Consider the following 12,470-nt stretch of genomic DNA (forward strand, 5'->3'; position numbering starts at 1 on the left):
TGTTCCTCTTGATTTGTTTCTACTGCTGAAAGTGTACTTGGTTTCCTCTGAAAAGAGCGAAAATTGGGTATGTATCTGTGTGTATTCCGTATATTTTTAGACTGTAGATGGCTAGTTAGGGGTTTTTGGTACATAGTTGGGGTTTAATTGGTTGGATTCTGTAGATTTCCAATTGGTTGAAACTCCAGCAGGAGCTTGGAAATAACTAGTTGAACTGAACGTGTATGCTAAAGTTATGCTCTAAGTCTTGTGTAAAAGCAGGGATAGGACTGGGAATTCGGTCGGGAGTTGGGTCTGTGGTTTGGTTTTTAATTGGGTTTTGATTTCCTGTCAGGAATCGGTATTTAATTGGGTTTTGAAGAAGTTTGTGTCCAAATAGTGGTGTTTACTGAGTGCAGTGCTTAAGTTTAACATAGAAGCGTGGGGATATTTTTGACTGTGTAGTAGCTTAGGATAAAATTAGGATGGTAGTGTTCAATGATTTTTCGGTCATTAGAGGACGTTGTTATTTTTTTAAGAATGTGGTAGAATTTATGTTAGTCTCAAAATATGACCCGATGAATTTGAATCAAGTGGATACCACAAACTTGATTTCAATTTATGAAATTTACCAGTGACTATTCATTGATTTTCAGTCATAAGAGGATGTTGTTTTTAAGAACGCGGTAGAATTAATGTTAGTCTCAAAATTTTACCTGTTGAGTTTGAATCAATTGGATACTACAAACTTGATTTCAATTTATGAAATTTATCAGTGAATATTCATTGATTCAGTCATAAGAGGATGTTGTGTTTTTAAAAACGCTGCAGAATTTATGTTAGTCTCAAAATGTTACCTGTTGAGTTTGAATCTATTGGATACTACAAACTTGATTTCAATTTCTGAATTTTACTAGTGCATAATGCTTTTGCGGTGTCTACAGTGAGTGCAGGGTTACAGGTGGATTCTCTTATGATTGTGAGATTTAGTGTTTCTTTTTACATTATTAACTTGTCATCAATGTGGATTTTTCATCTGGTATAGACCATGAACACCTTGGATTGCACATTATATTGAAGCCTATGCATTTGCAGGCTTATCATGTAGATTTTGTAAGTTGTATTTCATCGAATTGCTTGCTATCATGGCAGGGTTAGTGAATCTTTTGAGGTTGTTTTTGAATGAACCTTTATCAGTATACAGATAGGAGGTTTAGGATTGATCTTACTTTTGTTTAAAGGTTATGGTTGTGGATCTTACTGCAAGCTTGGGTACACAGTTGGTGGTATCTCAGTATAGCTCACTTACTATTGGAATTTTCTGTGTTTGTAGAGCGTTTTGCTGACATAAATGACCTCTAGGATTGATTATAATGGTTTCTGCATATATCCGATCTATAACTTTTGACTTGTAATTTAGGACTTTGTTGCGGCGGTATTGTCTTACACGGCATGAACAAATGCTTAATCCTCATCTTCGATGATTGTGGGATTTTTCTGCATTAAAACTTGAATCCATTTTCTGTTTAACGATGCTCCTACCCGGGGAAAATGCTTACATACAATCCTTAAGGGGAGAACTATTACAATGCATACTGTTCTTTTCTACCAATTAAAATTAAAAAGAAACTAAAGCTGCTCATGATTTTCCTATGCACGGTCAATACAACGTGGATTATAATAGTGCCCCCACATTTTATTTTATTTTAGTTCTTTGATTTTCGTCACCTTGACTAATTTTATACGGTGTTCTTATTTTTTGTTTAAATGCCTAATTAAATGTTTTAATATATATTTTTCTCTCAACTTCATAAAGCAATATTTGGTTACCGTTAAAGTTTTTTAAACATTTTTTAGTATATATAATTTTTAATTTATTTTATTAAACATTCATATTATCTCTTCAATTTAAAATTAGTTTTTTTCCTGATGTATGAAAAACATAGACAACACTTATATAATATTTTTTCATTGAAAAAATATTTTTATCCAACCATGAAAATACATGGATTTTATAAAAAAGCTAAGGGTGCTCAGTAAAACACCACCGTGGATTAAGGATTGTTATATTGTAATAATGATTTTAATCTGGGATGAATTTTATTTTTATTTTTATTTTTTTACAGTAAAATAATTTAATTATTCTTGTAAAAAAACCTAATTTGGCATTCGGGGCTCCTTAGTCTTTTTACAATGAAATAATAAAGTTGCCTTTAAAATAATAATAAAAATTTATGCTTGCTTACAAGCGTGGTTTTTTCATCTTTTTAATATGTTTCTATTTAGTAATTTAATAAATATAAATATTATATAAAATAAATAGATGCATTCGTGTAATGCGTTCATACGTGGGAGTCATTCATGCTCTTTGAGCGGCGCATGTGGCCCAATCACCACCTTTTATGATATAGAATTTTAATTTTATTCTTCAATATTTATTTAATTAGAGATTTGATTCTATTATTTTTATTATTTGTTTTATATTGGATTTTTCACTTGTTTTGAAAATGATTCAGGTTACCTCGCCCTTCAATATTGGATTGTTTGATAATTAAGCTTCAAAGTTTTATTCAGTTTGTTTTTGATGGAGTTACCTCGATATCACAACCATATCACAGATTTTACATGTTGACCCAGATAGACGTGGTCAGGTTTTTCAATCTTTTTTGAATTTTATTTGAATTTTATTTTTTAATATTTTGTTTGTAGCTTCATTTTTTATTTTTTTTATTTACTTTCTTTGAGGTTATCACATTCTCATTTAATTTTTTCTTCATTATCAAATAATATATTTCAACATTTGATTATTTTTGTTTTTCAAGCATATAAACATTTTTTTTTTCTAATTACATGTTTTAAATATTTTTCATCGAATGCAAACTATGTAGCCATTAAATTGACATATCATGTTGATGTATATATCAAACATGCATAAATATTTTAATTTTTTTTAATGGAGTTATTTTTTTTTCTATTTAGTATATGTATTTTTATTTTTACAATTTGAATATTTGTATTTTTAAGAATTTATCAATTAATTCTTTTTTTTTTTAATTTTAAAGTTTAATAAATCTCCACTTAATTTGCAATTGAATTCTGAACATATAGCTTTGACAGCCTTGTTGATGGACACATCAAGCTTGCGGTGATTAAAGCATTGGAATTATAATCTTCGAGAGAGGAGGTTCTGGGGAAGAGAATTATCATTGAATCGGATTCTTCCACTGTGATTAATTGGATGTTGTGTGAGTTGAATAGACCATGGAAACTCCATAAACTCTTCATCATTGCCTCCAGATTTTCTTCTGCTAGCTTTGGTTTCGGTGAAGTTCTCTCATGTTCCCAGGGAGGGTAATTTCGTGGCAGATGCTCTTGCAGAACAAGATGTAAATAGAATTTGTGAATTGGTGGCTTGGTTCATAGATCTCATTCTCCCCAGGTTGTTTGAATCTGTTATGAACTTCATGGGAACTCTGACTTATTGTTGCAGGGGCTGGAGTTTGATACCATCAAGATCCTGTGAGACTGTGGCTTGGTTTTGACTTCTCGTATTTCTATGATGGAAACTTTGTGGCTATGGCTTATGTTATGCAGGGGCTGGAATTGTGATACTAATATTTCTATCTGTATTCAATTTTTGGGTTATCTGGTTTGGTTTTTCTTTTGAATGCTAATTAGGGGTGATCATTTTCGGTTCGATTCGGTTTTTACCTTTAAAAAACAACCAAACCGGAAGGGAAAAAAAAGGGACCCAAACCGAACCGGAACCGGTCCAAACCGACTGGACCGACCGGTTTCGGTTCGGTTTGGGTCCGGTTTTTGAGGTCCAAAACCGAAAAAACCTATGGTTATTTTTCTGAAGCTGCTTTTACTTCTTTCTTTCATTCCCCTTTTAACAGACTTAGTTTTTGGCTTTGTAGGAACAACAAGATCATAACCCGGAGGAACTTCCTAAGTCTGCATTTCCTTTCTCCACTGCGTCACACATTATAATAAAAGAAACCAACCCATATCAATCTTTCTTCATCCACATACACACATAGCAGAAAATTTAAGAGAATGGAACCAAACCCATGATTCTCCAGATCAAAGAAGAGCATACCAGGGCCCCTTTGGATTGGTAGACGGCGACTTCGTCTTAGGGGGTATAACTAACCCAAATCCAAATGGATTTTCTAAGGGTACCACCAGGTCGTCTGCTGGGAGTCACAATCCTCTCCCCTTCTTCTAGGGTTTTGCTTCAGGTGGGAGATTTAAATTGTGCGTGTCCATAAGCTGTTTTAGCTCTGTAAACCAAAATAGATCTTGTATCTATAGCGTCATAAGAGGAAACAAGCATTTAACACTCCAACTCTGAGCTTTAACGACGACGTCAACCCTGACTGCCTTTACTCCAAGCCGCTTACCGTGCAACGACCTGGCCTGGGATCAACGAACTCAACTCTTATCGGGGTCGAGAAGTGTGAATGAAAATTGAAAGGGTTGGAGGGGAGGGGGTGGCTGTGTGAAAGGGAAAGCAGATAAATGGTCTGCTAGGGTTGTTGAAAGGGAAAGTAATGGGAGGAGGCGGCCCGCAGCTTGGACCGTTTGGTTTTTTTTTTCATTCCTAAACCGAACCGGTTCGGTTCGGGTTGGCCGGTTCAGGCACACCAAAACCGAAAACCGAATCGAACCGGACATTTTCCTAAATATTTTAACCGATTCAATCGGTTTTTTTTACCGGTTCGGTTTTTTCAGGTAATTTTTTTCCAGTTTTCTCGGTTAAATCGGTTTTCTGGTTTTTTTGCTCACCCCTAATGCCAATTTTGTCTTTGATGTATCTTCGGTTGCCCATCTTTTATATATATATATATATATATATATATATATATATATATATATATATATATATATATATATATATATTAAAAAAACTTAAAGGATGGTAAAAACACCGTTTCCCTGTACACAATGTACCATGGATGAGAACAATGTTTTTACTATCTTGCCATTAAAAAAAAAAACAAATATACTAACATTTGATGGTAGAATTGTTTTTGCAATATGACCATTGGGATGAGAAATCCAAAATCAAGGACCAAACTGAAAAAAAAATATGTAAATATAGGAGTTGAAATGAATCAAATCGGGAGTTAAATTGAAGAAATTAAAAGTTTGTTGGTCAATTGAGGGTTGAAATGCATAACTTCAGAACTAGGGATTAAAATGAAAATAGTGGTCAACTTTGGGCTGACAATTGAGTTTGACAATGGTGAAATTACATGAAATTAAAAATTTGGAATCAATTACGAGTACAATTAAAAGCAATTGGAAGAACAAGAATTCAATTGATTTTTTCCAAATCTCAAATTAAGAACCCTAAGCAACGTGTCATTCAAACTTAATGAAGAGAAGGTGAATGACACATCGTTCGTTAGCTTACACCTCTGTTTTGACAGTTTTGGTTGATCGAGTTAGTAACTTCAAACGCATGAAAGTGGAGTTACAAACCTCCAAATTGAGCAAGGTTGGATCCAAATGAAATGTGTGCATCCCCTCTACCAACTTTAGGTGGTCTCAGGTGATATTGACGTCATAACTGCTTCGACGAGGCCTTGAAAGTGGACAGCTTAGCCAGTCTCGACAGTCTAACCATCATGCAAAAAATAATTTGGTTTCATGTGTTCACACACAAAGGCTCTTCAATGGGTTCTTATCAAAGGTTCACAACACTCCCCTTAAGATCAAGAGATTAGAAATGGATTCAAGACCTCCCAAAACCCTAACAAAACCCTATAAATACACCCCTAAAGATCAAGAAAATGGGTGAAAAAAAAGAAAGAGGGAAAGAAAAAAAGAAAAAAATAAGAAAAATAAGAGAAATATCAATACGAAACACAATGGTAGACGTCTGAAAACCTAAACAAAATTTTTCTTAAGCTTTATAAATTGATGAGAGGTAAATTTTTTCAAATGAAAGCCAAGAGAGAGTAGTTGTTCTAGGTATACATTATAGACTCAAAAGCTGGTCCTTTGTGGCCTGCTTTTGTTGTTTTTTTTATTTGTTTTGGTTTACATTTATAGTTAGAAGCATAGAAAAAAAGTTTGGAATGTTTAACAAATGATATTGCATTCACCTCTTTGTTGCTGTGATTTCTATTTAATTAATTTATTTTAAAGCTACTTTTACGTTTTAATTTGATGTATTAATGTTATTGTTTAAGTTTTCCTTTTGATATATAAATGTTGTTTTAGATTTTGTTTAGCTTAAGCTGTACATGTTAAAGCAATGATGTTTATCCTTAGCTTGTTAAGCTTGTTCATATATAAAATATGTTCTGAAAACCAATTTTTAATCAATGTTGTATGAGCATGTAGGCTATTTAAGGTTGTTAATTTTAGGATTTGGTACCTCATGCTTGATTTTGATGTTTTGATGTTTTTTTTGTTAGTTTTAGATTCAAACATGTTTATGTATGATATTGTGACTTGTTGGGATAAAGAAAACATGCTTTAAAGGCCAAAAATGCCCATTTCTGGGCTTGGTAGTGGTTGCCTCGTGGCTAGGTTTTTTGCTGGGTTCTGGGCAATGTTCTTCGTGTTCTTGGAAAGAAACATTGTCTTAGATTCTTGATTTGGACCAACTTTGATCCATTTCTTTGCACAAAACCTTTTCTTATGCATGATTAACCAATAATCTAGTGTTTATTTGTATTAGTAACACGTTTATAATGGTTTTTAATCCTAATGTTTCAATTTAGAATCGAAACTCATTTTGACAAAATTATGATGTTTAAGAGATAATCAAAATGAATGAATACTAGATTATTGATCTTTGCATGATTTCCAACATGTATGTGCCTTTGTTTTGGCCAAAGTCTGTTTTGGGTTCCATGTTACAGGATTTGTTTTGGGTGTTCTTTATTTTTTTTGTTGGATCTGTTTTGTTCAAAAAAATTTGAGTTTTGTGTTGTTTGGGTGTTAATATATATTTTTTTTGTTTTAGTTTTGTTTTTTGGGTGAAACCAAAATTTTTTGTTCGATTTATGATCGAACAAAAAATTTCAAGTCAACCAGGTCGGGCCAAGTTAATTTTTTTTCCTTTTTTTCTTGCATATGGCTAAAAATCCTAAAGTTATTTAAGCATTTTTTTTAAATATCTAAAATACTTTGACATGTTTTTTTTTTATAAAAAGTATTGCATGAATTTTACAATAAGTTTGTAAAATTCCAAAGGATCTTGGCCTACATTCCAAAATACCAAAAAAATTTATTTTGTTTCTTTTAATATGCGAGATTATGAACTTATACATAAGATATATTCTTGATATAATAAAAAGACAATTTAGTTTTTTGTTGGTATTAGAATGATTAGGTTTTTAATCTGATATGATAAGGACCTCATTACTGAAGTGGACTTTTCTTAAACTTAAGACAAATCAACGGTTAGAAAACACAACTTTTTTCTTAGTTTATATTAGACGAATAAACAATGTAATTTACCTCAGGTAAGGCGTATTAGGGGTGCTAATATCTTCTATTTACGCAATCAGTCCTCTTACCTAGACTCTAAGACCGATCAGGGTTCCTAGTGATCAAAATACTAGGTGGCGACTTCCATTTCTTTTTTTCTACTGATAAAGGATGAGAATTCCTTGTCCTTTCCACCAACATCATTCCCGACTATCCCGATCTGAGAGGATGATCGTCACGACACCGCACACGTGTGACAAAATGGTGACACCACTAGGATTCATAGATTAAACTTTGTTTGTTTGTTTGATTATTGTGTTTGATTTTTTTATACATTTTTAATGATTTTTTGTCCATGTTTTATTATCAACATGCATTCCTTTTATGCTTTATTGTTTTTATATAACGCACCTGTATTTGTATATTGGATATGGATTACTGCCTCATGCATCATCTGCTTTAATTTTTGAAAGCATACATAAACTTCTAGATTAGGTGGAGGATTAGTGATCTACCTTATGATTATTGATCAGGGTTCAAATGCATGAAACACTCAACTCATATATGAGTGTCTGCTTGGTAATGGTGGACATACGTGCCTTAACCATTCCTCGTAACATCCCTATAGTGTCTTTACAAAGATCATCACTGGGCAAATCTGAGATCCTTTTGAGACTAGGTAGAAGGCCTACACATGATCAGTTGATAAATAGAACATGTCCTTAGTTTATATATACTACCTATAATTTGCATCAAGGCAAGCCTGATCATGTTAATCCTGTATTGCAAGATTCTGAACTGAAATCATGACTTCCGTAAAGTATCCATCTTTTCAAGAATTTAGGAAAAAATATGAGCTAACACAAGTAGCTAAAGGGAACTGCCCAAGAATCAATGCTAGTGGATTGCCATGCATTACTAAAATAAAACACATGGTAAATGGCTTGAAGAAATTGCTACCCATTATGAGGTACGATGATAAGACTTTTTTTGAAAGGTTACGTGAGAGAATTGGATAACTAATGAGGCTTTCAGTACAAGTAGCGACTGTAAAAGCCCTATTGAATTTTTGGGATCCCAATTATATGTGTTTTACCTTCGGGAACCTAATATAACACCTACCTTGGAGGAGTATGAAAGGATCCTAGATTTTATAAATAATAGTAATAAGATCTACCTCAGACAAAAATTTAAAGACATAACTTCGAAGGTAGTCAATTTATTATGCTTGGGAAGAATTAGCCAGTGTAGGGTAGTTGATGGAGGATTTAAATGGAAAGTAATTGAAGCCAGGATGAAGAAGAATGCCAAGAAAGGTAAATTGGGAGACGAACGATACGGATTAGTGGTCTTTGCCATATTTGGTTTAGTTTTGTTCCCATCTAAAATCAGAGTCAGTTTAGAAGCCGCAAATGCCTTTATGAAGTATAAGCATGATCTAATCAACCCTTCTGCTGTAATTTTAGCCGAAACCATGTTATCAGTCAACCATTGTAGCATGCATGGGAAAGGAGCAATGAGATGTTGTGTCCCGATGTTATATTTATAGATTATCAATCATATCGAAACACCAAGATATATTTTTCAATAACTTTTAGTGGTTTGACTTCGACTGTTAAAGATTACTATAGATGAAATTTGAAAGATAGTTTTGGATATTTGATTATTTCATCCATGTAATTAATTTATCTGAGGCAGATCGTCATCTAAATATGCTAGACCCATAGCTGACCGCTTAGAATTTCTTATTATCGCAATCCCGACTACATTAATAAAACATTTTGATTATTTTTTTTGTTAATTTTCTTTAACAATCATGATATGTTTTATTTTTATTTTTCAAGAGAAGCAATTATTCCAGTAAAAAACATTCAGATGATGTCTACGTTTTGAACTTGATGTAAAAAAGGTCAACCAATTTGGAATACGAAATTAATCATGTTTGCACGCTTAAACTGATAGTGCTTAGCCTGATATGTCGGCTTGAATTTGTTGTCCACAATTTAAGGAAGTCATAAACTGAAACTCCGATAAAGCTGCCAGAGAAGAGAATAAACTGTCTGTTCGAGATCATACATATGCACACTCATACCCTACTACTACTACTACTCCCTCCTTTCTTTATACGGACAAATACTATACCTCAGCTCCGCTTCTCTTGTCCGGCACCGTGTGCGCACTTCAGTTGATCAGTAGCTAGCTTTAACGGACTCTAACTGACTCCTTTCAGAAAAAAAAAAGGAATTCTGTTAATTTAGTTAACAAAGATTTTGAAATACCTTTGGACGAAGCACCACCGCCACAGCAACAAAAAAACCCTAAAAATACATCATAAAAATCATTAAATCAATGGAATTCTGATATAGAAGACAATAACAATACGTAACAGAAGAAAAGGCTAAGGGTTCCTTTGAGATAATTATAATAGTTATTTTTTAAAGTATTGTTTTTAAAAATTTTCTTTAACAATCATGAAATGTTTTTTTTTTTTAAGAGAAGCAATTATTCCAGTAAAAAATCAGTCAGATAATGCCTACGTTTTGAACTTGATGTAAAAAAGGTCAACCCATTTGGAATACGAAATTAATCATGTTTGCATGCTTAAACTGATAGTGCTTAGCCTGATATGTAGGCTTGAATTTGTTGTCCACAATTTAAGGAAGTTGTAAACTGAAACTCGGATAAGGCTGCCAGAGTAAAACTGTCTGTTCGAGATCATACATATACACACTCATACCCTACTACTACTACTACTCCCTCCTTTCTTTATACGTACAAATACTATACCTCCGCTCCGCTTCTCTTGTCCGGCACCGTGTGCGCACTTCAGTTGATCAGTAGCTAGCTTTAACGGACTCTAACTGACTCCTTTCAGGAAAAAAAAGGAATTCTGTTAATTTAGTTAACAAAGATTTTGAAATACCTTTGGACGAAGCACCACCGCCACAGCAACAAAAAACCCTAAAAATACATCATAAAAGAGACTGGGGAGATAGCATCACCTGATCACATATCTCTCAGGGCGGGGTTTCTGAGTCAGCAAGTAACTCTCTCTCTCGCTGTCTCTTGTCTTGGAGTTTGATCTTCAAGTTGGTTTCTTGTTCATCCATTCTTTAGTTTCTTCTGTATTTTATAACTAAATCGCATAAGAATGGATTTCTCTCTACCACAAACCCTACAACCTGGTTACCGCTTCTCTCCCACTGATCAAGAACTGGTCCAGTTCTATCTCTACCCAAAGGTCACCAACCCTCTCTTCATCACCTCCGGTCCGGTTAGAGATTGTGACATCTACGCCTATCAACCTCTCCAAATCTGGAACGCCTTCCACAGGATCCAAGGAGAAGATGTCTTCTTCTTCACTAACCTCAAAAAGAAAAGCCCCACTTCCCATGTCACCCGCAAAATTGCCGGTGGCCCTGCAACGTGGCATAGAGAAGACACTGACCGAGCCATCGGTGTCGCTATTGACGAGCATTGCTCTGTCACGGGCATCAGGAAATGCTTCAGTTATCAAAGCACTCAGCCTGGCCAACATGGCGGCGGCTGGACAATGTACGAGTATAGCTTGCCATCCCTTTCTCAAGTCATTGTTTTGTGTCAGTTGAGAAGGAAAGACGACAACAAGAGCCACACACAAACGACGAAAAAGAGGAGAAGGCAAGCTGACGGTGTTGATGATGCAACAAACACCATATCTCAGAAGGCCAGGGTTGGTGAAGGCTACCACCAGCAACAGATCACGGGTTTCGAGGCGGCGGCCGAAACTGAATCTGAGATCGTGTATAATGGGGTGAGATTTGACAATTTGGAGTCGTTTTCTCATCAACTTTTTCAGGACTTTGACGATGATGAGATGGCTGTCAGTTCCGTTGCATCTACTATCAACGTTGCAGCACCAACTGTATCCACTTCAAGCTGTGCAGAGAACTTGCAACCAAATAAGGTTGTGCGCATCGACAATGATGAGGAGCCATCTGCAACAGAGGAGGATGATGATTACCATCGAGAGCTTCTTCGACTGCTGGGTTTAGATGGTGGCTCTGACTTGGCAGGTGGGGTTCCGTCCATTCAATCACCACCTGAGGCTGATGAGGTTCATTCTACACCAAAAGGATCGACTCCGGTTGAATCCCTTGCAACTGATGCTGATGGTTATCATCTTGACGCCCAAGTTTCTGGTTCCAGCCTTAGCAGCGGTTGGAGAGGGTCGCTTTCGCAACAGCTGCCGCAAGCAAATCCAACATGCCTGGTTCAAGAAAATGAAGTTGAGATGATCTACATTAATCCTTTTCGTATGGAGAGCCCGTATGACGTTTCTTTATTGTAGTGGTCTTTTTTCTGTTTATGATTTAGAATCTGTTAAACGTGTAAATAAGTTTTCATACAAGCTACAATCTGTAAGGAACACTTTGCCAATTTATCAATAAAATCATGTTTGTGGCTATCAAATTCCTACCTTTATTCTCAACTGTTGGCGTTGTTCGTTTTATATGATGTCGTCTTGTGTTGACAGTGGGTTTATCGTTTATATATGTTTGCTACTGTATTAATATTATTAATTCTGATAGTTATGCGCCATTGAAACCACGATTACCAAAGCTATGGCCATTTCTATTTCTATATATATATATATATATATTCCTCTAATGCGTTTGAGTAGAAGATATTAGATTGTCATTTTTTCCATGGTTGAGGTCAATATACAGCACCACGTCACGAGGACTTTAGGAATCGTAAAAAGAGAACGCAGTTGAGAAATTCTCAGGTGCAATATATTTTAGATACTTAAACGAAACTGAATATCTCAACGGTTGGCTCAAAGTTTCCCCTGAATAATTTTTCTCAAGGCTTGAAGTCGCTGATGAGCAGCACCAACATCGAATCTTGCAGCAAAGTTCTTCACCCAGTTGGTGAATTTGGTTTCTTCTCCACTGGATTAGATGCCCACACGCTTCACTGCGAGTGCCCCTGTCCCAATCGTTCATCGATTCTAATCCCATAAGCGGTTAAGAATCCATTTGAGAACATAGTACAAC

The 12,470-nt window shown here is 34.9% G+C and overlaps 1 protein-coding gene across 1 annotated transcript; it reads left to right on the top strand.

Annotated features, from left to right (window-relative positions):
* The first annotated feature begins 10,582 nt into the window (after window positions 1-10,582).
* Window positions 10,583-11,761, top strand: LOC7477119 (NAC domain-containing protein 101). The gene has a single exon (XM_002306306.1). The coding sequence runs from the start codon at window positions 10,583-10,585 to the stop codon at window positions 11,759-11,761; it is 1,179 nt and encodes a 392-aa protein (XP_002306342.1).
* The last annotated feature ends 709 nt before the right edge of the window (window positions 11,762-12,470 follow it).

Source organism: Populus trichocarpa, chromosome 5, assembly GCF_000002775.5.
Source record: "Populus trichocarpa isolate Nisqually-1 chromosome 5, P.trichocarpa_v4.1, whole genome shotgun sequence".
Lineage (NCBI taxonomy): Eukaryota > Viridiplantae > Streptophyta > Magnoliopsida > Malpighiales > Salicaceae > Populus > Populus trichocarpa.